At 41.4% G+C, this 26031-nt stretch overlaps 1 protein-coding gene across 4 annotated transcripts in view; it reads right to left on the reverse strand.

The window, feature by feature from the left end:
* The window catches only part of ASTN2 (astrotactin 2), a gene marked incomplete at both ends in the record, with an annotated part of 818546 nt that overhangs the window by 296716 nt on the left and 495799 nt on the right, over window positions 1-26031 (reverse strand). For all 4 annotated transcript variants that reach the window (XM_084237291.1, XM_084237290.1, XM_084237288.1 and 1 more), the window contains 2 exons: window positions 5154-5342; window positions 22249-22415. In XM_084237291.1, the coding sequence (XP_084093417.1) occupies window positions 5154-5342; window positions 22249-22415 (356 nt within the window). The remainder of the gene's footprint in view (window positions 1-5153; window positions 5343-22248; window positions 22416-26031) is intronic.

The raw sequence follows: 26031 nt of genomic DNA on the forward strand, positions 1-26031 counted from the left end.
GGTGTGGTACCGGCTGGCTACTCTGGAGGGCTGGATCGGAGATTACTAGGAGGAGGGAGGAAATTAAGGAGGAGGAGAGAAATGACAATTGCCTTTGATGTTGAAACACTTGCAGGCCTGCCTTCTGGAACCTGGAGGACAAAGGAGACACAGCCACTCCCTGTCTGGGACTCAGGAAGGAAGACTTGAAAGAGATAAATTTAGACTCATCAGAAGCCACTTCCTTTCCCATAGTGGGAAGTCAGCTGCCTTGACATGTGGCTCCAAGAGGTGACAGGGTCTGGGGATGGAAATAACTGCTAGAAAGTTAACTGAAGCCAAGGAGGAGAGAGCTGCATTGCAGTGGGCTGCTCTTATGGAACTGTAGATCTTGAGACTGTTGACAAAGAGAAAGCCTGGTCTGTTCACTATACAGAGGACCCTTGAAAAACAGGATTTGAACTTCTGGGTCCACTTAGACTGATTCTTTCTCAGTAAAAAAAAAAAAAATAATTTGTTGGTTGTTGATGGACATTTCCTGGTTGCTATGGTTTAACATTTGTTTATTTTCTCTTCCTTATGATTTTCTTGACATTTTCTTTTCTCTAACTAACTTTATTGTAAGAATACAGTGTATGATACATAGAGTATACAAAAATCTGTGTTAGTAGACTGCTGTTGGAGAGACTTCCAGTCAACAACAGATAAGTTTTCTGGGAATCAAAATTTATATATGGGTTTTGGGTTGCCTGGGAGGTTGATGTCCCTACCCCCTTATTATTGAAGGGTCCACTGTACCTTCCTTTCTATGAGTCATTCAAGGAAGACACAGCCCCTGGATATTTAGAGACAAGTCAAGAATGATGGGATGGGAGTACCAAGGAGACTCCATGGTGCTAAAATTCTTTTTACTTCTGGAAAAATCTTGGCTAGGCTTTAGGGGGCCATCTTTCCACTTGCCAACTAGTCTTTTGGTGGGAAGCCCAGCACATAGGATAATGAGGAGAACCAAGATCATTGGCCAGTTCTGCAGTGACTTGCTTTGTGGCGTCAGCCAAGCACCTTCCCCACAGGTAAATGAAATCCTGGGATTCCATGAAGCTCCTTCAGGGTCTAGCCTGTTACTATGCATTTGGATCAAGCTAATCTTCACACAAAAGAATGGGCTAGTATATGTGATCATGTATCACCTGCCAGTCAATGTGATATTTGCTGTGAGGAATCAAACTGTATAAAACATACAATGTTACGTCATACTGGTTAGAACAGCTATTAGTGAAAAGTTGAGAAATGCTAAGTGTTGGAGAGTATGTGGAGAAAAAGGGACCCTCCTGCATTGTTGGTAGGAATGTGTAGTGGTAGAGTCACAATGGAAAACAGCATGAAGGTTCCTCAAGAAATGAAAAATAGATACACCACAATAGGAGCCAATATTCCCACATCTAGAAGAATATGGAAACACTAATTCAAAATGATTACATGCACCTCTGTATCCACTGCAGCACTATTCGCAAAGGTCAAGATATGGAAACAACCCAAGTCCAAAAAGGTCTTGACTGGATAAAGAAGATGTAATATACATACACATAATGGAATACTACTCAGCCACAAAAAAGATGAAGTCTTGCCATATGTGACAACATGGGTGGAACTTGAGGGTAGTATGCTAAGTGAAATAAGTCAGAGGAGAAAAAAAAATTGCATATGATTTTACCCACTTGTGGAATATAAAGGAAAAAACAAACAAACAAAAATAAAACAAAGGCAAACCTTTAGACTCTCACAGCAGAATGGAGGAGGAAGGGGGAGGAAATGAGTAGAAGAGGCTGATGGGTTGGTGATAATATATGGTGGTGGGTGTGGTGTGATAGGCTGAGATGATATTGTACACATGAAGCCTATACAGTGTTATAGACTGATGTTATATACAAATAAATAAATGCAATATGCCTACCACACTGGCTGTCATCTAATAAAAAAACCCCTTTCAAAATATGAGGAATTGGGATTGTGCTTATTATAGGTGGGGCCAAACTTTGGAGCTGGGTCTTCTTGGCGATCAGTTTTTCTCATACCCCTTCCTCCAGCTTAATCACATGAATTCATGTAGGCTCCTTCCTGGGCAGGGAAATGCCTTTCTAGTTCTTTCTTATCCCTTCCAAGAAGCACTGTGTTTGCTATCACTTCAAAGTTCAGTTCGCAAGCCTCATCCCCTTTATCACCCCTTTTAATTCCTTCCCTGGAACAATGCAAATTAAGTTTTCATATATTATATATATATTTTTCCCCCATTCCATGTGTTATCTTTCCAGCTTGTGAATTTCTTTTTCAAAAGCAAGAGATAATTTCTTTACTTTTTTTCTTTTGGATTCCATGCAGCATATTTTATCCATCATGAATGCTCAAGAAAGTTTCATAGACAATTGATGCTACAGAAAACCAATGTTGTAGAATCTAATGATTGAGTAGTTCATCCACATTGTCCTTAAATTTCTCCTAGAGTTTTTCCTATAAAGTTGCTCTCTGACTCTGCTTTAGCATTTGAGTAGTAGAAAGAAAATTCACAAGGAATTGGAAGACACAACTCTGCCACTAAATTGTTAGTGGTTGCCAGTCACTTCTGTCACCCTGGAATCCTCCCTCAGTGTTATCCTTTGCCAGTTGCTGCTCTATAGACCATATCAATTACACATACAATTCTCTCCCCAAGACCACTCTCCTCTCCAATACTGTCACATTGAAACCACCCCACTTTCATGTGGCTTCCACTATAGATACCGAACTGACCCCACATTTCACAATTTTCTTTGCCCCCCTCATCAAAACCTGCTGTTCACTCTCCTTTCACCACAATCCCCATTTACAATTAGACTTGGCATGTGAGAACCCCATGATCTGCCACTGCTTTCAACCCTGACTCTACCACCCCCCAATTCTCCCCTTAAATTCAGTTTTACTTGGATCAGACTTCTTTAATTCCTGAAGGCAGCCAAGTCATTTTCCTTTTTAGAACATCTGTCTCCACTTAAATCCTTTTTCAATGCCAATTCCCACTCATCTTCCAGGTATTAATACCATTTTATTTGAAAAGTAGACTGCATAACTTTATTATTTGTCATCTAATAGCTGTATCTTTACCACTCTGTTAAAACAAATTGAACTAAATCAGATCCCATGGTAATTTCTTTGCTGGAACTCTAGATCTTTACTTCATAGCACCCAACACAAATAAATTGTTAAGGTCACAGCCACACACCCACTTATACCTAAGTGTCTATTCTTTCCATTGTGTTCCCAAGAAAATAGCATGGTATTTGGAATATAGGTGCTCAATGAACACCTTCTATGGGGAGAGTATGCACCTGGAAAGGGCATGGAAGCTTTGTTCTCTTTCCCCACACCTTGCCCTAAGCCTCTCTCCCATTTGGCTGTTACAGATTGATATTCTTTTATAATAAACCAGTGATCTAATAAGTATGTTTCTCAAGGTTCTGTGAGTCACTCTAGCAGGAAGGTCTTTGGAACTTTCAATCTACAGCCAGCTGGTAAGAAGCACTGGTGACAGCCTGGAGTTGCAACTGACATTGAAGGGGAGGGAAGGGGCATGCTCACAGGATTGAACCCTGTGTAATCTGATACTATGTCCAGGTAGAGAGTGACAGATTGAGGAAAATTGTAGGACATCCAGTTGGTGTCACAAAATTTTGTGATGGTATGGGGTAAAAACCCGCACATTAAAATTAGAACCAGAATAGTCAAATGAGAATTCACATCTCCATTCTAGTTATCAAGTGGGAGATGATGGGATCTGTTGGACTAGAAGAGTGAGGACTTGGAGTCAGCTAGACCTACATTTGAATCATCATTTGCCCTCTCACAATAGGGTAAAAATCACATCCCACTTGTGTGGCTGCAGCCACAGCGCCTCTAAGAGTTTTAATGATGACATTAAAATGCCACTATTTTGGCACTGATACTTCCTAGGAGGGGGTCTTGGGAAAGTCACTTATAAATTCCTCTTTCTCATCTGTATAAAGGGGATGAAAATAGGCCCTGCTTTATAAGGCCGCTGGGAGGTTTACAAAAAGTAACGCATGGAAAGTGCTTAGAACGCCTTCATCATCTGCTGGCTTGTTGCTAATATTATTATTATGACTTGTTATTATTGAAAAAAATTTAGTAAAGAGCTTGCCATAGAGTAATTCTTAATAAACAGAAGACATTATTATCACACCCGCTACAGTCATCACTTTATGAATTAGATGATGGAACAGCAAAGCTGATTGTAATAATCATGATCTCAAATGGTGGGAGAACCTTGTTTTGTAATAACATTCTATCATATGTTCTTGCAAAACTATCTACAAGTATAATTTTTAAAGATAATAATTTCTTACACATGAACAATTCTTTTCATCCTACCATCTTATGATTCTTTAGATTGTGAGATATGAATAAATCTCAACCAAGTCCTCTCGACTCTGGCACCAGTTTTATCAATTTTCCCAGCAAGACTACCAGTGTCAGAATGTATGTCTAATCTATATATCATTTGGCCAAACAAGTTCCTGTTCTGTTCACTCTCATATATTTTAATTTCTCCTGTATCTCTATATGGATAATAAGGAAAGAGACCTTAGATGTATTGCTAAGCTAAAAACAAAGGCAACTGCTAAACAAGTTTACTGAGATATGGTGTGTGTATGTGCTTGTGCATAGACAGAGGGAGTGGGAGAGAGTAGTGTTTTAAGAATGTTCATGAAAATGTTAATTCTGGATATTTCTGGATGATTGGAATTTGATTTTCTACTTCATTAAATGTCTTTATTTTTGAACTGCCTGAATAGTCTACAAAGGACACTTGTTTTTAGTAGACTAAAAGATCAATTTAAAAAAATTAAAAATTCCATTAACTGTACTTACCAAGATGATTTAAAATGGAATGTAAAATATGTGGATAAACTTAGAACAATAGGGAGTGGGATAAATAAGGGCTGGATGAGTGGATGAAGAACCTCCTGGAATGAATTATGTTGCCTTCTAACACTTCATGGATGGGTCTCAGTGAGTTTGGGAAGAAGCTGGCCTCACAACAGATCTCTATTCTCTGGTGCCCATGCTTCCCTCCCTAGGCCCAGATTTTGGTAAGTAAAGTAAAGACATCTGCCCCATACCTAAAGGTCATCTGGAAGACTTGGCCTTGATTCACATGCTGAGTCCGGTTGTTGTAGCCATGCAGCATCTCACCAAAGAGGGTGTCATTGAATTTGGAATCAGGTTTGAGACACTTGGGGCCCTCGCAGACATCTGAGAGCATCAGGCAGGATTTTCCATCAGGAGCCAGCTTGTACTCCTCCACACAACTGCATGATGAAACAGATCCAAGAGTTAGCTCCACAGGCTGGATGCCCCCATTGGGGGTGACCTAAAACCAAGGCCTCCTTTGCCTGTAAAACAGGTCAGAGTTTAAGAATAGAGACAGTTATTCTGGCTGGAATCTATCTAGGGCACAGGTGTCTGGAGAGAAGCACATTAATTCTGCAAATTGGTAAATTCAAGGAGAGTCATTTGTGACATTTTGGAAGAGTCAAGGGGGAAAACAGAGTGTAGATCCACACACAAAGCAAATTTAAAAAGTGCTTTCCATGAATACACTGACTTTAAAAAGCATGACAGACCAATTCACAGGAAATTATCAACTAGTTTCTCAAACTAAAATCTATTCCCAGTTTATCTGTCGACCAAGGTTGAAGACTACAGCAAAAACAAGGATTATATATTGCTCTTGTAGTGCAAAGGTAACACTTTCAGGACCATGGACAGCACATGTAACACCAGTCCTGGCTTGTATTCCTTCAATAATATTAGCAGCCTCTCTTGGTCTGTAAGTACCCAATCCTCCTAGCAGAAGGGCGCTTGACATGACTTAGAGGCATGAAAAGCTTCCTCTCTGAGACAAATAGCATCTGAATGAGATTTGGAAACAATATTTACAATATTATTTTGTTATAATAAATTAATAATATTATTTTGCAGTGGGGAAGGAATCTCTCAGAGACATGGGGAAAGGTGAGGAAGCAGAGTCTCAGCCCCTGAAATAGCAATCCAGCAACTGGACTTCTTTTTTTAAGATTTATTTATTTATTTATACAAGCATTGGGTACAGTCAGAAGCCTGGGAGGGAGAGAGAATCCACCAGAGCCCAGAGGGGAGCAGAACAGGCAGAACGACAAAGTACATGGCTGAGGGGAGCAGCGGTTGCAGCAGGAGAGGTCTGCACGGCATGTGGGACCCTCACCGGTGGCCGAGGATCAAACTGGTGCTGCAGAGGCTGCGGGCAGCTTCGCAGCCCAGCACTCAATCGCTGCACCACCGGGGAGGCCCCACAACTGGACTTCTTTAAGGGTCTAGTGCACGTAAGTAAATAAGACATCCCAGAGGAAAGGCACATAACTGGAGAGACCTGTATAAATGTCACCTTTGTGTCTTGACACTTGTGAACCCAGGCAAGTCACTTAACTTTTCTGATCTCAGTGTCCTCATCTTTAAAATGGACAGTCCTCTCCTATCTTAATTCACTAGGCTGTTATGAAGTCCAATGACACTGGCTGCAAAAACAGTATTGCGATGACCTTAACCAAGTAACTATAGCAGTGGTAGTAATGCTTTCAATGGTGGTGTTTCTGTTTATTAAGCATACACTATCCACTTCCTAGTGGATATTTTGCATATTTATTTTCCAGCCATGACAAAAAGGTAGTGTCATCATTTTTGCTTTTCACAGAAGCAAAATGAGAAGCCAAGAAATAAAGTGCACCACACCACGTGACAAAGCTGGCATTCAAATTTAGGTCTGTTTAGCAACAAAGGCATCTTTTTCTATGCTTAGCTTCTGTATATCCAGTTATGTCTATTTTCATAAGATACTGGTTAGGCTGTGCTGGTTGGAGGCACTAGAAATCAGGGGATCACTTATTTGTCTTTCTTCTATGCGATGAGGTGAAGATCCATTGATTCTCTCTGCAAGGGAATTTGGGGACTCATATAGGAGAAAGATAAGGAGGTGATAAGATGGTTTCAGAAGAAAATGTACCCAGATTTCAGAAACCAGTAGCTGACGCTAAAGGCATAGAGCCCAACTGAAGGCAGGAACTAGAACTGGAAACCTGACCTGCAAACACTCCAGAGAAAAACCAGAAAGTCTTGCACACAAACAAGATGTCACTCTTTCCTTTAATGCCAGGAGGACTGATGTACTGATGGTCCTGCTGTTTACAGGCACTTGCCCTAAGTCTGGGGAAAGTTCCTTGGAAGAAGGCCTGTCCAGTGCCCTGGTCAAGTCTACCCACTTTCTTTTTGCATCTGTAAATATAATGCAAATCTCCCTTAGTAAAGTTGCAGTACAGATGAAGTGAGAACCTATAAATGTGCAAAGCATCTAGGAAGTGCTCAATAAAGTCAGTTCCCCCATTTATTCTAGGAGTTTCTCAGGAAAGATAGAGAAATGTTTTTTTGGGTACAGCACTCCTTTCACCTGCCTTTTCCCCACACTTTCTTGTTATAAATCATTAAACATTTTCAACATTATCAAAGCATACACAGTAAAATGTTTTTTCCCCTATTTCTTCCTATTTCAGTGTACATCACTGTTAACTATTATATATTGTTCTAGAATTTTGCAATGCATTTAGATACATGCTATATATATAAAATGATATATATATAACTGGATGGGAGATATAGAATATAAATAATGCAACTATTTACATTTGTTGTATAAATATATGTATATTACAAATGTAATATAATTACATTACATATTATATACAAATATGTATTATCATATATGTGATTTATATAATTATATGATTATATTATATACACCATACCTAATATATATAATTTTTATAATAAACACATAAATAGAATTGCACTATGTATTGATGTGAGATATACATTTATATGTAATACTATTTCTTGGAGATCTTTTCAAGTCAGTTTTCATAGAGATCTATCTTTTTAATGGATATTTGGCACTGCACAGTATAAATGTACCATAATGCTTTTATCTAATCTTTATTGATGGGCATTTTGGTTGTTTGTAGCTATTTGCTATTACAAATGGTGCCATAATGAAGATCTTTGTACATATATCACTGTGCATGTGTGTGTGTTTCTATAAAATGGTTTGTAAGAAGAGGGATTACTGGGTCAATGTTTTATGAATTTTAAAATTTTGATAGATCTACTAAATGCTGTCTGTAGAGGTTCTATGAGTTTACAACCCTATCATTAACAAATGAGAGATACCATTTCCCCACATGTTTTATATTCATTACTGTCAATCTGGGATAGGGAAAAATAACTCATTTGGGGGTGGGGATTTGCATTTCCCCAGCTAATGGTGAGATTCACTATCTTTTCATGTCAAAATCATTTATATTTCCCCATCTGCAGATTGTTGATCCATGTGCTTGAACCATTTTTCTATTGTGATTGTTGTCTCTTTCCTTACTGGGTTGTATAAGTTTTGCATATTTTTCCCTAATAATTATCTTTCACCTTCCATATATGCTGAAATTTTCTTTCAGTCTCTACATATACTTTATTCTGGTTTTTGATATCTCATAATCTATCTTGATCCTTTATTGTTTCTGAACTTTGTAGGATGCTTAGGAAGCCACAAGATAATGAAATTTCTTTATATTCTTTTAACAATTTCATAACTTTTTCATCTTTGTTTATTAAATCTATATGGGATTTATTGTTATGGTTGGTGGGAATGGTTATTTTAAGTTAAGTATTTTTAAAAAGAGTAGTCAATTATCTGAAGGATCTACTCTTTCACTGACTCATTTGAAATACCACTTGTCATATAATGAAGCCCTGTATATATCATGGATACATGATCAGAATTGTTCGTGTTTAATTATTTGTATACTCCTGCAATCATTCAACACTTCTTTAATAACTTTAGTATTATAGCTTGTTTTAGGCAGAGTAGTTACATATTTTCCACATCACAAACACTAACTTCCTGTATCAGAATTTCCTTGCTGTTCGTATTGGTTTTTCCCTTCAGGTGAATTTTACAATTGGCTTGTCAGATTCCTTGTAAAATCCAAGTAGAATTTTGGGTGATATTGCACCCTATACCACAACTGCAGACAACAATGTGGGGAAAAGGGGTAACTTCTCTTCCTTTAAGAAAAATGTACTTTAATCCCTAGTGGCACAGGGGTTAAAGTATCAGCACTATCAAGCTATCACCAGCCACTGTGGCCTGAGTTCGATTCCCAGCCTGGGAGCTGACCCACATGATGCAGCAGACTTCTCCTGTCTCATCCGCTGCTCCCCAACAGCAGTGTATTTCAGTAGATCTGCCTGTTCTGGCCCCTAATCCGTCTCTGGTGAATCCTTTCACCCCCTGCACCTCTGACCCACACCCAAGTTTTTCTATGCCTAAATAAAAATAAATCTTTAAAAAAATGTATTGTGGGTCAATTCTGTACTGGGCACTGCTGATAACTGTTGCAGACATGATGACTTAGATTGAGCAGACTATGTTGTCTTCCTGCACACACCGGTGGACTATGCACCTAAGCTGTCTTTGCACTTGGGCTGGAGGAAGCATGTGTTAGAATTCTGTGTGATGGGAGGCATTAACCTGCTCTAAGTCACTGCCAGACCTGGTCCTTTCAAATATCCCGAGATTCTCAAGCCCTTTCTCCCCTTATTATGGTAAGATTGGAGTGGGAATATCATATGACCCAGCAATTCCACTCTAGGGCATCTATCCACATAATATGAAATGATCAACAGAAAACCCATAAGTTCAAACAGACTTATCTACAACAGCTAGGATATGAAAGCAGCCTAAATGTCCACTGATGGAGTGATGAAGGAGATGTGACATATACCCTCCCTGGATTACTATATAGCCACAACAAAAGATGAATTGCAGTCATTTCCAGTGGCAATGTAAGTCAGGATGTTAAAAACAAATACTGGACATTTGCATAGGAGACAATTTGATAACATAAAACACTTCAAAAACCAGTGGGTATCGGGCCTCCCCTGTGGCACAGTGGTTGAGCGCTGGGTTACTAAGCTGCCCGCAGCCTCTGCAGTGACGGTTCGATCCCCGCTTGCAACCCGGCCACCGGAGGAGGGACCCACATGGTGCGCAGACCTCTCCTGACACCCGCTGCTCCCCTCAGCAGTGTACTTCATAAGTCTGTCTGTTCTGCTCCCCGCTCTGACTCTGGTGAATTCTCTCACTCTCCTGCGCTTCTGACTGTGCCCAGTGCTTGTATAAATAAATAAATAAATCTTAAAAAATGCAAATACCTCAAAAAAAAAAAAAAACAGTGGATATCAATGAACATTTCTAGAGATCCTAGGTTAAGAGAAATGGGTAGAGAAAGTAACAAGGGGGAACAAGGGATGATGGTGGGGGGAAATATCTTAAAGATATTTTAATTTAAAAAATATCCTAAAGTAGGTTAAAAAACAGAATACTCTTCAGCAAAAAAATCAATAAATAAAAATTAAAAAAAAATAAAGCTATGGAGCCACAAAAAAAAAAAATAGAAAAAACTCAATTTTTTTTTTTCTAAAATACAAACAAAATGAATGCACAAAACAAAGAAAAACAAACTTTTGGACTTTAAGAATGTAGTGATTACCAGAAGGGAAAGAATGGGTCAGGGAATCCAGTAAATGTGTTCAATTGTATGGAAATTGTCAGATGCAAACTAGACTTTTGGTGGTAAACATGACAGAATATGTGTCTGTGTGCGTGTGTGTTGATTATAAGGCTGTACACCTGAAAACTATATAGTGTTATGAAACAATGTTATTTCAATAGAAAAGAAGGGAGGGAGGAAAAGAGGGACAGAGGAGGAAAACTTTTGCTTACAAGCTTTGGTTAGGGAGGCTTTATTTGTTCTAGCAACATAGCTTATCTGATCCTGGCTGACTGATACAGCATCTTACAGTTGAGAATCTTATTTATAAAGAGAGTTTGCATCTCCATTTATTAAGCAAGTTTTCTTTCAAAGTCTTCATTGAAGTTTTGACTTAGTTATTAATATCTTGCATGTATGTTGTGGTGGATGCACCATGTTCTAGAGGTTATAAGCAAGTGTTTTGGATTCAGGCTACAAGAATCCCAAACCCGAATCAACCAGTTATTGACCATATGACTCTGGACAAAATGTTTAACATCCATCTCTATACTTCTTCAGTTTGTTCATAAAGAAGTCCCCCACCTTACAGAGTAACCATGAGTACTCACTGAATTTCTTTCTGCAATATAACATGCCCAAAAAGTATGAAATTGCTTGTAATATTAGTTTTTCCACCTTGTATTATTACAGCGTTTCCATCTTGTAGGTAAAAATAGTTTTTACATATGCTTTCCCTTCTATTTCCTACTTAGTTATTGCTGCTATTGAGAAAAGCTGTTACTAATTTTTGTAAGTTGATTTTTCATCCTACCACATAAGGAATTCACTTCTCATATGCCAAGCAGATTTTTCAAGATGGATGAGTATATACGTGCCCATTTTGGGCATTGGAATGCTACTAGGATTATGGAATAAATTAGAAAACTGGAGTGTTATTTTCTTTCTCTGGATCAGTTTAAATGAGACACTAGGTATCCACTCTTTGATGGCTTGAGAAGATCTGCTATAAATTTCTTTCCTCTTGAGGTCTTCTTTTTGACTGTTGATATTTAGCTCTCCTATCATTTTATTTTATGCTAGCTGTCTATCTAGATTTTCCACAGCATCATGATACAAACTTGGTAATTTATATTTTCTAAGAAAATAATGCATTTTATCAAGACTTTCAAATTTATGGGTATAAAGTTGTACAGAGTATTCTCATTAAATCTGCTTTATCTTCTGTGGTTATGTCCGCAGCTCATTCCTAATGTGTTTATTTGTGTTCGCTCCCTCTCCTTTGAACAGGCTTTTACGTGTTATTGATGAGGCTCCTTTTTTCCCCCTCTTTCATTTATTTCAGCTTTATTTGTACTAATTCCTTCCCGCTGCTTTCTTTGACTTTGTTTTATAGTTCCCTTTCTGGCTTCTTGAGTTGAATGTCTCATTTGTTTATTTTCAGTCTTTCTTGCTTCTTAATAAGTGTCATAGAGCTCTGACTCCTGCTTTGCTGTCTGTGCTCACTTCTAAAGAGTTGGATGTTTTCCTTACCCCAGTGTTAATGAGAAAGTTACTTTTTTATTTAATAGTTCCCATCTAGCTAAATTCATTTGCTTTTGCTAATATCTAACATTATTTATTGCATTCTAGTTTGCATGTAGCTTAAGATCTTCTTTGTTGAATTCATCGGGGACTTACTTAAGGTGCACTCTTACGGTGTCAAGGTGCACTCTTACTTAAGGTGTCAAGCTCAGATCTTGGATCTAGTTACACCTGAGTTCAAATAGTGGTTGTAACCCACGTACTAGTTATATGACTCTGATCAAGTCCATTAACTTTCCTAGGCCTCAGTGACATAATCTATTAAATGGGGATATTAATAATCCTTATAGGGTTGATGTGAGAACTAGAGATAACTTCTGTAAATGATAAAATAGAATCTATCATGTGGTTGCCAATTAATGCATTGGCTACTGTGATGTTATGTTTAATGTCACAATGATGATGCTATTATAATCAGTGATTATTATTTGATCACCCACTAACACTTCCCAGGAATATAATTCTGATACTAGTGATTCTCAGGTCTTAGCTGCTGGCTTCCCTCTAGATCTAGATTTCTTTCTTTCTTTTTTTTTTATTTTTTAAGATTTATTTATTTATTTATACAAGTACTGGATACAGTCAGAAGCACGGGAGGGTGAGAGAATTCACCAGAGCCAGAGTGGGGAGCAGAGCAGGCAGAAGGACCGAAGTACACTGCTGAGGGGAGCAGCGGGCGGCAAGAGAGGTCTGCGGGCCATGTGGAACCATCCCTCGGTGGCCTGGTTGCAGCCAGGGATCGAATTGTCGCTGCAGAGGCTGCGGGCAGCTTCACAACCCAGCGCTCAACCGCTGCGCCACCGGGGAGGCCTGATCTAGATTTCTTAAAGCCAGCAGCCTCCCCTTCCTCGATGTTCTTTCTCAAACTACATAATGCAGAACTCCTTGTGTGCCAGTCATTGGAAATAAATTGTACACAAAACATTGTGTGTCTCTTTAAAAATATCAATTTATAGGGGCCTCCCCTGGTGGTGCAGCAGTTGAGCGCTGGGTTGCAAGGCTGCCCACAGCATCTCCGGTGCCAGTTCGATCCCCGGCCTCTGGCGAGGGTCCCACAAAAAAAAAAATCAATTTATATACCCACTGATGTTATATGCAAGTATTACATATAAGTTAAATATATGCATTATATATGCCTATCTGCATGTACACAGGCATATACATGTATGTACAAAGCTCAAGTCCAAACTGAAGACCACGCTGTGTAGGGGAACTATTTTTCTATATATATCACTTTATTTGTCCCTTAGTACACCTATAATGTTCCTCCCAAAATGTCTATGTCCTAACCCCTAAAATCTGTGAAAAAGCTACCTTGCTGGCAAAAGGGGCTTTACAGCTATGACTTAGTTATAAATTTTGAGATAGGAAGATTAATTCTAAATTATCTGTAATCTTAAAGATCTTTATAAAACTGTCAGAGCCAGAGAAGAACAACTTAAAAGCAGAGGTGGGACAGCAAGAATGTAAGGGGGGGAGAGTGTGAATGATCTAGCCCTTATATATTTTAGGGATCCTGACCCCCACAGCTATAAAATAATACATCTGTGTGTTTTAAGCCACCAACTTTATGGTGACTCATTGTGGAAGCACCAGGAAACCCATACAGGAGATATTGCTCCCATTTGCAGATGAGAAAACTGCGGTTTAGTGAAATTGTACAAACTGCCCACAGAGCCATGACTAGAGGGGATCTAGAGAGTAACCCTAGTAGTTCAGATCTCAGAAAGAGTGTGTGAGCATGCATATGTACCTGTGCATGTGAATATGCGCCTGTTTCACGTCTGTGTTTGTGTATCTGTGTGTAAGTGTGTGCCTATCTTTGTGAGTGTATGAGTGTATGTTTGTGTGTATGCCTGTGTTTGTGTCTATGAGTGTCTGTACACCTCTCTGTGTGCCTGTTTGTGAGTGTGTTTGTGTGAATATGAATATTGTGAGTGTGTGCGCCTGTGTTTGTGTATGAGTATGTTGTTTCTCTGTGTGTGTGTGTGTGTGTGTGTGTGAGAGAGAGAGAGAGAGAGAGAGAGAGAGAGAGAGAGAGAGAGAGATTTTAGCCACATTACAAGTGTATATTCATGGTGATTTTCCTTTGCCTGGGGTGTGAAAGGATTGTGGCTCAGCAGTAGAGAAGGAAGGGGGAGATAAAAGACCCAGGGTATGTTCAGTAAGACCCTCAGAGAGGAAGGGAGGAAGAAAATAAAGGCAAGCGAACCTCTGAGTTTTGAAACGTGAGCATCTCTCTCTCCCAAGCCACCGCAGGGTACAGAATGATTTATGCAAAGGTCTGTTTAGTTGTTGGTTTCTTTTTTCCCCCTCATTTTATTTTTGTACCATGCGACATAATTATACAGCTCCTTTAGAACATTCTGTCGTCTGGGAGATTTTCTTACAAAAAATTTAAAGAGTGTAGGCTCACAGGAAACCAGCCAAGATCTGCATGAAACTATATTTATACATATACCAAAATGAAAAACATAAAATAAGTACAAAGATACAAACTGGGCATTTTAGCTGAAGGCAATGAATGTGTTACCCTTAACACAACCCATCACAGTACAGAGAATACTAGAACTGGATGGGACTTTAGAGATTGCACTATAAACCTTATACGTGTTTAGCCAAGAGCATATTTTATTTAATCCTTATCTAGCATCGTGAGAGGATACTTTCATGCCAGTATTGCGCCAAGGACCCTGAGGCTTTGGCCTTTTAAATTCCTTGACCAAGATCACATGAATACTCTGGAAATACTGGGACCTTCACTTGGGCCTTCTTCCTCCGAATATAGTGCTCATTCCATTTCAACACGAATGACTTCTTCCAATCTGCTTATTTTTCGAAAGTGGAAACTGGGACTTACAGGGTAATGTCATTTATGCAAATTCTCAAATCAGAGTATTATTTATTTATTCATGTATTTATTCACTCAACCATTCATTCATTCCTCAGTGGTTTAAGGGGTGCCATAAAATTATTTAGTAAAATGGATAGACTAGAAACTACTTTTTTTAAATGGGAGAGGGTATGAAATCCTGCAAGAAAATTGGGAATAGAGAAAAGCTCAAGTAATAAGAGTCCAGGAATCATATACCACATAGAGCTGGACCCATGAGGGGTGAGTCTAAGCTCCTACTAGCAAGACAAGGGAGAAACAGGTTCTCTTTGAGTCTTACTGATCCTGACTCCCAGGAGAAATCCCACTCAGGGCTCCCCAGGACCAGGGCCCTCTAGGACCTAGCACTGAGATATAAATGACATGAACCCATTAACTGAGGTGTTAGGACTTCTTCTCAGGAGGACCCTTGGGACTGTCCCAACATCAGCCAAAATGAAGATTAATAAAATTGTTCTCAGAGTCCTCTCTATTGGGAGGGAAGAAAATAGTTTTTAGAAAAGTCATTTTTAAAGTAATCTATGCAAGAGTTTTCTTTCGAAAAGAAAGAAGGGAGAAAAGCAAACTAAATTCTGTGAGAGCACTGGTCTAAATTATTGATTTAGAACCTCACTAAGAACCTCAACACTTGCTAATAATATTGCTAATAATACTAGCATTTCACCTGACATGACAAAAGGGAAGAAAAAATTGCCTATCAAGCTTTGTCAAACAATTGGCAGTAAAATACATCTCAATTTCAGAGGGAACAGCCTATTAGAACCAAGGAAGTATGGCGGTTTGTAATTGTGGGACTTGTAAGAGCCTTTGTCAGAACCACAGAAACACAAGTGGAAGCTACAGAGTGCACACTTTACCTTGTGGGCTGGACTGCTGAGTTGCCCCTTTGTTGTCTTGGGGCATCTCATGGAATTAATGTTCTACTGAACCCACACCGGAAAACATCTTTCTGTATAAATGGATGGATTTCCAGTCCTCTGTCAATTCTGTGACTATGTCTTACATCTGAGCTTTAGCAAATGTTTCAAACAGCAGAGAGCACAAGATGGTGATGTTTGACAAGATGTGTGGATACCCTGTATTAACTGTTAGAGATAAAATTCATGTACTTCAATCAGAAATCAAAGGGGTAAGAACTGGAACCTTCACCTAAAAGTTGGAAGCCACAGCAAAGCAAGTGCCTGAATGGGTTACTCCAAACCTCTATGACTACTTACTGAAGGTCAAAAGTAAAATCACTGTCTTCAGTCTTCAGGTTGGTGTTTTCTACCATTAGAGAAGACTTCAGCTTTGATGATGCAAATAAGTTGCTCTGAGCTAACGACGGATATTAAACACATGTATTTATCGCCTCTCCTTCCTCAAATCACATTAAAATGACATTAAATAGAGAGGCTAGTAAGGACTATTTCAGGCTAGAATGGTCTTCGAGCCTATGTTTGAAATACATTTTCATTACATTTAAAATTAAATTACATTTAAATACATTAAACACATTCAAATTAGGAGGAGCTTGGGATATTTCAGGCTCTGGTGTGCTTTTTACCTCCTAACTGACTGGAAACCCTTCTGGGTGTTTGTTTCTTCCTCTAAATGACCTGAGAAATATTGAAACTTCAAGATAACCAGAGCAATAGGGAAATTTGATGATGTTGCTCACTTGTTTTTATAAGAATGCAAAGGAAGCCACTACCTCTCTGAGCACAAGGTATTAGGAAAAGGTATATATTCCATGAAACAAAATAAAACAAAACCAAAATCACACTCCTCCTTTTCTCCAGGAAGGACAAGTATATACGCCACCATGTTTTTTTTTTTTTTTTTTTTTTCTGTTTACTTTGTTTGCCAAGAAGCACAGAACTAAATTTATCTCATGTTGAGTAACTCTCCTGTTTTAGGGCCTTGGAACCATTTCTTGCTTTCCCTTTCTCTCTTTGTAAGTGGTCCTGATCAGTACAATCTTTATATTATTTATTTCTTTATAGGTTGGATTTATGTGAATAATATTACATTTCCTTGGAAGCATGCACAGTATACATCTCAGGCACACAAATGAAACAAACTTGGTTGCTAGGTAACTTGCCAAGGTCTTCATGGGAGGCAATTCTTGCTCACCTTTAAGATTCATTCCAAGTTCTTCAGCTTTTGTAGCCCATGACCGTGGCACACCTCAAATTCTCTGGTTTCTCTCCTATCTATGGCTGCCTGTGCTCTATTAACATCAATCAGAACCAAGAGAGGCTCAGTCACTGTGTTCAGTGTTCCCACTAGTCCTGCTGGGTCAGGACTGGTCCTCAATGTTTCTTCAAATTCTTAGCATCCCACAAAAGATCAGACACAGAGCAGGTGCAACAAGTATTTAGTAGCTGAATTTCTGGATTTAACAAGAAAGATTTTGAAGAAGACATGGGCCAAGCCATGGGGAATAAGAACAGGGGCATGGGGAAACTAGGACCCAGTCTCTGCTCATGAGGAGTTCACGGTGTGAGCAGAAAGGGCAGCAGTAAGTCAGCAGAGCAGGGAGAAGTGGTAACTCTGCTACTGGGGATGGTGGGGGGTGGTGTCACCCCAGAGAAGAAGTTCTTTACTCAGTTTGGTGGGTGGATCTTGGCCTAAACTCGGGGCTGCCAATCAGGGCAGTTAGGCAGAAGTTCAGTCTGCAAGAGGTGTCAAAAATCCACTAGGATAGATTAGAATTTGACACTAAAGATAAAAGAAGGCCCTGTGGGTAGAAATGAAAAGGTACAAACTAAAGTAAGACAAGGAAAAGAGTCTTTTTATGCATGCCATACCCTACTTCATAAATATTGAGCCAATATTGAAATAGAATCCACTTGAAAGGATGAGATATTATTATATTATCCAGTTCCTAGGTAACTGCACATCTTACTCCTCTACCCTGAGGGGCTCGGAGAAGACTTCCTGGAGAAGGTGATGCCTACAGGGAGACTTAAATGTGAAACAAAGCTGTGCAAGCTAAAGGATCATGGACTAATTGGGGGGTGGGGTATACAGGGAAGGAGGAAAGGACAGGCAGAAGGAAAATGTTAGAACTCTTGATGCTAGAAACACAGCTGGAAAGTTCAAACTGGGTACAGCTTTCTTAGCCATGTAAATTAAAGAACTTCATGCAACAATTATTAACTGAGCACCTACTATGTGCCAGGCACTGTCCTAGGTGCTGGAGACACAGGAGTAACAAGACACACAATTAATGATTAAAGGAGATGGTGATAAACCCATTAGGCTCATTATAATGACCATTCACTGGGCATTTCAGTGTGTCAGCCCTGTGCATGTATAATTTCATTTCATCTTCAAATGGTGCTCCGATCACAACTGAGAATACATGAAAAAAAAAAAAAAACCAAAACAGTTCAGTTAGTGACTTGCCCAAGATCCCATGGCCAAGAGAGACATCCTTGATTGACAGGTGGAGTCCCATGGCCTGGGTTTGAATGCTGAGGTCCACACTTACCAGCTGTGTGACCCTGAGCAAGTCACTGAACTACTCTGTGCCTGGTTTTCTGGACAGTAAATGGGGATGATAATAGAACCTCCCTTGAGGGTTGTTACCAGAAATCCACAGGTTCATGTACACAAAACAATGAGCAGAGTCAGGATCGGTTGGAATAAATGGTAAGGTTATGATGATCTGGCTGGCAACTAGTTTATTAAATTGGTGCCCACCCAGAAAATCCTTAGAAAAGTCACAGAGCTTTGAGCAAGTGGAGAAGGTCCCCTTGAGCAAGGATTTGTTTTCCTGGTTTAATTCAGTAGCTAGCCACTTCTCTCCACCAACTTTCTCACAAGCACCTGCTGATGGCTTTCAGGGTATTGTTTATCTTGTTTCTAACAAGTGAGGATAACTTCTCATTTGCATCCTTAATAGGCAATTTTCAAAGTATGTTGAAACAGCAGTGGATTGGGTTTGGGAAGATCTGGATTTTATTGTCTTTCTTGTTCTGCTCATCAGCATTTGGATGGACTTCTGAGGTCCACAATGTACTCTGACCCACTCAATTTTATTTAAGACTCTCAGAAGCCCTCTCTGGAGAGAAGGTGAGTTCTTCCCATCTCATGGACCCACCAGCGAAGAGACTGATCACCTCAGTCATTGAGCAAATGAGAGGGAGCTACTGTCATCAGAATCCCCCAAGTTAGGCATTTTAATTAACAAAAACATAAAGACCTGGCCCTGTGCAGGGTGCTGTTCTGAAGCACTTTACAAATATTAACATATATGATGATGTAATTAACGGGATGACTTTAGTCCTCCTAACAACTGTATACAGGGTTTCTCTGGTGGTACAAGGAGTTAAGCGTCAGCACCGTGAAGCTATTCACAGCTGCTGCAGCACAATTTGGATCCCTGGCCAAGGAGGTGACCCACATGGTGCAGGAAACCTTTCCTGTCTCGCCCGCTGCTCCCCTCAGCAGTGTATTTCATTCAATAGATCTGCCTGTTCTGTTCCCCACTCTGTCTCTGGTGAATTTTTTCATCCCTCGCACCTCTGGCTTGTACCCCAGTTTTTGTATACATAAATAAAAATGAATCTGAAGAGAAATACTGTCAATATCCCTATCGTACAGATGAGGAAACTGAGGCAAGGAGATAGCAGGTAACTTACTCAGGGTCACAAGGCAAAGAGGGGTGAGCTACATTGCTAACTCTGATCCTGGGAATATCACTTGACCTTAAAGGGGTGATGAGCATTAGGGACTTTACACTCCTCCCAATGGACATCATATCCAGTAGATAATATTAACATTTTAGAAATGAGGAAACTGGAAGTCAGAGGGCCAGAAAGGCTTGTCTGTGGTCTAAGCGGGAGTTCAAGGGAAATCGGGGACATGTACCCAAGTGCACTGGTGCCCTGGACCACTGCTGGGGGCTACGATGGCTGGACAGTCTCCAAGTCAGAATGCATCACTGCCCTTGCTGTGGCTATTACTTGCTGTTGTTATTGCAACAGAAGGACAACCCCCCTTTCTGCCCCCCACATCCCAAGTACGCAGGGAGAAAAATAACAATGAGGAGAACACAACTGATTCTGTATTCAAGCCTCAGATCTCAGCCCATGCATAATTTACTCAACACTGCCCTGCAGTCACTTAAGCTGAGGGGAGACCACTATAAATTCAGGTCTACATACACTAATTTATTTCTTATTTATTTTACCGATACATATCGAGGGCCTCCAGTGAGCTGCCCCTACACTATCTTGACAGGCACCTGCAGCCCCAGGTGTAACTGGGCCAGGGAGGGAGACCTGGAAATACACCCTGGAAGGAAAACTGGACTTTACAAATCAGAACCACACAGGCACAATTCATCTCGTGCCAAGCTGAGAGTGAACCCACACATACTCCCCACCTCTTTCTTGGCAACATGTGGGACTGAAAAGGTGGTCCTAAGGTCTTAATCTGCTTTTCTGTCTTAGTAAAGCACTGAGCATACACCAATGGCAGATTTCTTGCATGAGCACATGGTTATTTTTCCGAGTCACAGAATGTCACAAGACAAATTGCATGATGAGCCGATTTTCTTACGTGAAAGTTTCTAACCATCAGGCAGGGAATGAAAAGAACTGCGGCCATTCCTGAGGGATCCCTGAGGCCCAGACTCTCAGGTACATGTGATGGGGGCAGAATGAATCCCACCGCAGGTCTCAACGTGGGAGACAAGCTCAATTGGAAGAAGGTAAAACATCTTCCAGAGACCTCATCTCCCAGCTGGCCGAGCTGCAGCCCAGAGAGGGAACGTCACTCACCCCAGGCCACCCAGCAAGCTGGTCCCCACCTGCCCCCTCTTTCAGTCTCAGACTCATTGGAATCCTCAGTGGAGTTCTTAGCATGAGTGAGAACTTTGAAAAGCTTGTGTGTTTTCTTCCTTATGCTCCCCACCACTTCCCCATCACCCCCAACGCCATCAACACTCTTTACACACCAAAAGACTAAGCAATTGAGGGGGACATGAGGATTGTTTTGAGCTGAAGCCAATCAAGAACCAGCAGACTCAGGAAAAACTTCTACCCTCTCCCTTAACTTCTTTTACCAGGAAGACAGCTATTTCCAGAGACAATGTTTACGTAAGAAATGCTCATCTGGGTCTCCCTGGTGGCATAAGGGGTTACGCACAGCACTGTGAAGCTATTTGTAGTGATCCCCGGCCAGAGAGCTACCCACACGGCACAGAAGACCTCTCCTGTCTCCCCGCTGCTCCCCTCAGCAGTGTATCTCCGTAGATCTGCTTGTTCTGCTCCCCACTGTCTCTGGTGAATCCTCTCAACCCCCTGTACCTCTGGCCTACACTCCAGTTCTTCTATGCATATATAAATAAATCTTAAAAAAAAAAAGAAATGCTATCTGCATGACATGGCAAACATCTGCTCTGCTCCTCTTCCTGTGAATGGCCGTCCTCCCCGTGAGCCCCAGAGCCCTACTCCCTTCTCCTTAGCTCAGGATGGCGTCAGCTCAATGCCTGACTGTCTTTAAATTTTATTGTTATGAGGCTACTGTACATGTGTAATTAACTTTATTTTTCTCCTGTTAGCCTGTCTTATGTCAATTTCATTATCAGACCAGTCAAAGAATCTAGAAGGGAAGAAGGGAAACGCTTTCTATTCCTCCACACTGACTGTGAAATTCCTGCAGGAACAGCCTGGAAACCCTGCACTGAGCCTGTCCTCTTAAGCACCACACCTACTGCTTTCTTAGTGACACTTTCAAGGTGCCTGCTTTTGCCTCTAAGCTAAAGTAACCAGGGCTGCAGGGGAGGGGGATGCCAGCAGGGGAGGAGATGAAGATGGGGCAGGAAATACAACAGAAAAAAATCCCATGCCTAGGATGCAGTCTGAGCATGGACTCTGCTTACCAGAATTATTCATCAGTTATTTATTTTTCTTCACCCAACTAAAGGTTATATACTCTTGCCTTTTTTTTTTTGCCTCCTGGGCTGGAAAAGCAGAGGCAGAAAGGCCATTTTGTTGAAGGTCAGGTCCAGGTTGGCCAGACTGTAGCTCTTGACCTTTTATTTCCTGTCCCCCTGCGCCCCAACCCCCAGCCCTGAAGGGAGTGGCCGGGCCTCAGGGACAGACTCACCCGCAGAACATGAAGATGGTACTGGAGGTGGCATCGTAGGGCAAAGGCAGGGTCTGCTGCAAACACAGCTGCTCACAGCCCCCGTTGAAGCCGTCCGAGCAGTCGATGCCTTTGGAGTGGTCGTAGCAGCCGGAGCCATCCTTCATGGGCCTCAGCTCCTCAGGGCACTGATCAGACAGAGAGCAGGGGTGGTTATGCCTGAGGAGGTGCTCAGTGCCCACATCCTCACCTCCCACCCCCTGGAAAGGGACCTGTGTCTGGTACCATAGAAATAGGTTGAAAAGCCTAGCTTGGGGCCTCCCTGGTGGTGCAGGGGTTAAGGAGAACACTACCAAGATGTTGCTGGCCACTGCAGCATGAGTTTGATCCCTCAGCCAGCCAGCCAGCCAGCCAGGGAGATACCCACATGGCGCAGCAGACCTCTCCTGCCTCACCTGCTACTCCCGCCAGCAGTGTATTTCAGTAGATTTGCCTGTTCTGCTTCCCACTCTGTCGCTTGTGAATGCCCTTCCCCCCACATCTCTGGCTTACACCCTAGTTATTGTATGCATAAATACATATATATTTTAAAAAAGAAAAGCCTAGTTTGACTTATGATAGCTGTGTGACCTTGGACAAGTCCCTTTAGCTCTCTGAACCTCAATGTGGCCACCTGGAAAATGGATCTGCTTGTACATTCATGAGAATGAAGGGAGAAAGTGCCAGCCAGGTGGCATGCATGCTGTGCACAGAGCACAGCCATGCAGCAGGTGTTAGCTGCTATTACTGTCCACATTGCCGGGATCAGCAGCATATTTTCGTATTTATTATAATTGCCCAACAGACTCTGTAGCTATAAAGGTCACTAAAGGAGGTAGTGAGATATCATAAAGAGCTCTTGTCAATATGAGTTTAAGTCTATTTCTTGCCCTCACACTGTGAGATCTAGGATACATTTATTGGCCTCTCTGAGCATCACCTGTTTATATCTGTGAAGTGGGCATAGTCATTCACCCATGCATTTGCTGTAGAACTTTAATTGGTTCATGGATGTGTACACCTTACTTCAGGATTTGGCTTGAAAACTCCATAAACTGATTCTCTTCTTCCTTGACTCTGTCTCCAACTCCGCATCCCTGTGCCTGCAGCCCTAGATGTGTTTCCCTGCTACTCACAAGAGGAGACTGTAAAGGCCTCCTAAGCAGTCTACTCATCTCCAACATGGTCTTCTCTAAACCTTCCTCCTAATGGCCACCAGACTGGTATTTCCAAATGATCAGTCTCCATGTTAAAAAAAATAAATAAATGCATTATAAATGCCAACAACTTGAATCTTCCTTAGGCCGACAGTCAAGGTCCTCTACAGGTGACTTCAAATTCTCTACCCTGACTCATTTACTTCCTCCTTCTGGAGGTGACCTACCACACAAGCTATCCTCCTCAAATACCCCAACAACTCCAACCTCCCAAGCTGCCTGGCATCTAAGTGCTTAGAGTGGAAGCACATACACTAGTGGGGCAACCAGCAATTTAAGTGTCTTTGCTATCATTTAATGAGCCCAAGTTCATCTTCTCCAGTCCAGCAGATGGAGTAGGGGTTTCCACTCTCTTGCATTCAGGAGCGAAAATAAGGTTTTAATTTCAGCCATTCTGCTGCACTTCCTGTCCACTGAGATTAACACCCAGGGCCCAGCCCTGCTCATCCATCATTGGACACCACTGATTAAAATGCCCCCCGCTGTGTCCTTTTGCTCTTGCCTGGCTCCCAGCTCCCTCCCCAAGCCATCATCCCGAACAACATCAATAACAATACACACATGCAAAAATTAATTTGCAAAAGCCACAATACCAAAAAAAGGTCACTCCTCTTAGAAATGAAATTTTGCCTAAGAAGAATTCATAATTACAAATGCATGAGATAGTTCTTCAAGACATTTGAGACCAGCGCCAGAAAGGGTGATGGAGAAACTGGATTATAAATGGCCTTTGTCAAGTTGCAGAAAGGTTATAAAACTGGCTACATTTTGTGCTTAAAAAGAAAAATCAATTTTCCATGTGAGTGAAGTGCTGTACATATTAATACAAGTTCAGAGGAGTCCCCTGAACATTCAATGTCAGACAGGATGGCACCGGGTCACTGGGTCATATGGAGCATCCACTGGTCCTGGAGGCTCAGTCTGCCTGTCCATCTGCAAAAGCTCAGAGATAAGCACCAGAAAGGATGGCTGACCTTCTCAAAAGGTAATGGAGATACCTGGGCCAGGTATTACTCAAAATTCTTTCCATTTGCTTCTGACTCCTTACCATTTTTGTTCTGTAAGGGACCAGGTGTCCAGGCACAATCCAAGCACTTTGCCTTAGTCCTTATAGCAAAGCTGCTGGCTAGTGTCATACACTGGTAATTGGTCCCCACAACATATCCCAGTCCTACTGCCTTGAACCTCAGAAAGTTATATTTGTTATGGTGCAATGGAAAATACCTCCACTGCATCTGGGTTAATTTGATAAACACATTAGTAGGATTAGTAGGAGGAATGACCAAAATAACATCTGTATGGAGACTTTACAGGGTTGTAAACTCTCAAGAATGATGGAGTAGGCGGAGATATTTATTCCATGTTTAGGAAGCCGGAGTATCAAGGAGACAGAGGGGGAAACTTAACAAGTTGGAGGTGACTTAGCACCCTGAGAGCCAAGATGAGTTTCTCAGATAGAGAGGAGAGGGGCCTCCTGGTGGCACAGGCAGTTGAGCACCACACTGTGACGCTGTCCGCAGCCTCTGCAGAGTGGGTTCAATCCCAGCCAGCTGGCGAGATCCCACATGGCATGGCAGACCTCTCCTGTCTTGACCGCTGCTCCCCTCAGCAGTGTATTTCATTAGTCTGCCTGTTCTGTTCCCCACTCTGTCTCTGGTGAATCCTCTCACCCTCCTGTGCATCTGGCCTGTACCCCGGTTCTTGTATAAATAAATAAATTTTCAAAAAAAAAAAAAGATAGAAAGGACATGTTCACTGATAAATCTATAGCTGTTTAACCGCTGATGGTTGAGCTAACCCCAGTCCAGCTAGTATGATAACTGGGAGTGGCGAACAGTGGGATCCAGCATCAGAGATGCTTCCAGGGATCCCCGCCACCTCCAGGTGTTCGCACCCTGTGTATTCTCTGCCCACATTGCACCACGTCATAGCAGCCTGTGGTAGAAGTGAAGACATGCAGCTTCCCACACTAAGGGGTGAGAGCCTGAGGCTTCTCTGTCTCCTGTCACTTGCTCTGTGTTGCGAGCAGCCCAATGGAGACTTCCAGGTGGCAAGGAACTGAAACCTCTGGCCAACAGCCAGTGAGGCTGAGCATGCCAACAGCACATATGTGAGCCTGGAAATGAATCTCCCAGCTCCTAAGAAGCCAGTCCAGATGACTGAATCCTTGCTAACATCATGACGACTACACAGCGTAGCCACTCCAGAATTTCTGACACTCATGTTGTTAGTTTTCATGTGGTTGGGCTTAGATATAATTTCTTAAGCAGAGAGAGATAACTAGTACAGTGAGATAAATGTATCAAGTGCTTAGCACAGGGCTCAGCAAATGGTAGCTGTTCTTACAGGTATTTTTAAGGGTATTATGACCTAGTTTGAGAAATAAGAAATACATGTGTGTGTCAGACAGACAAGAGTTACAGAACAAATACGAAAGAGCACAGTGTAATTGGAGGGAGAAAATGAAAATGGCCAACATAAGACTGGGAAATACTGGAGTTGGCAGGTCTTGGACAGGGAAATCTTAGAGGAAAGCGAGGTCACCGCA

This window comes from Talpa europaea (assembly GCF_964194135.1).
Source record: "Talpa europaea genome assembly, chromosome: 7".
In the NCBI taxonomy this organism is placed as follows: domain Eukaryota; kingdom Metazoa; phylum Chordata; class Mammalia; order Eulipotyphla; family Talpidae; genus Talpa; species Talpa europaea.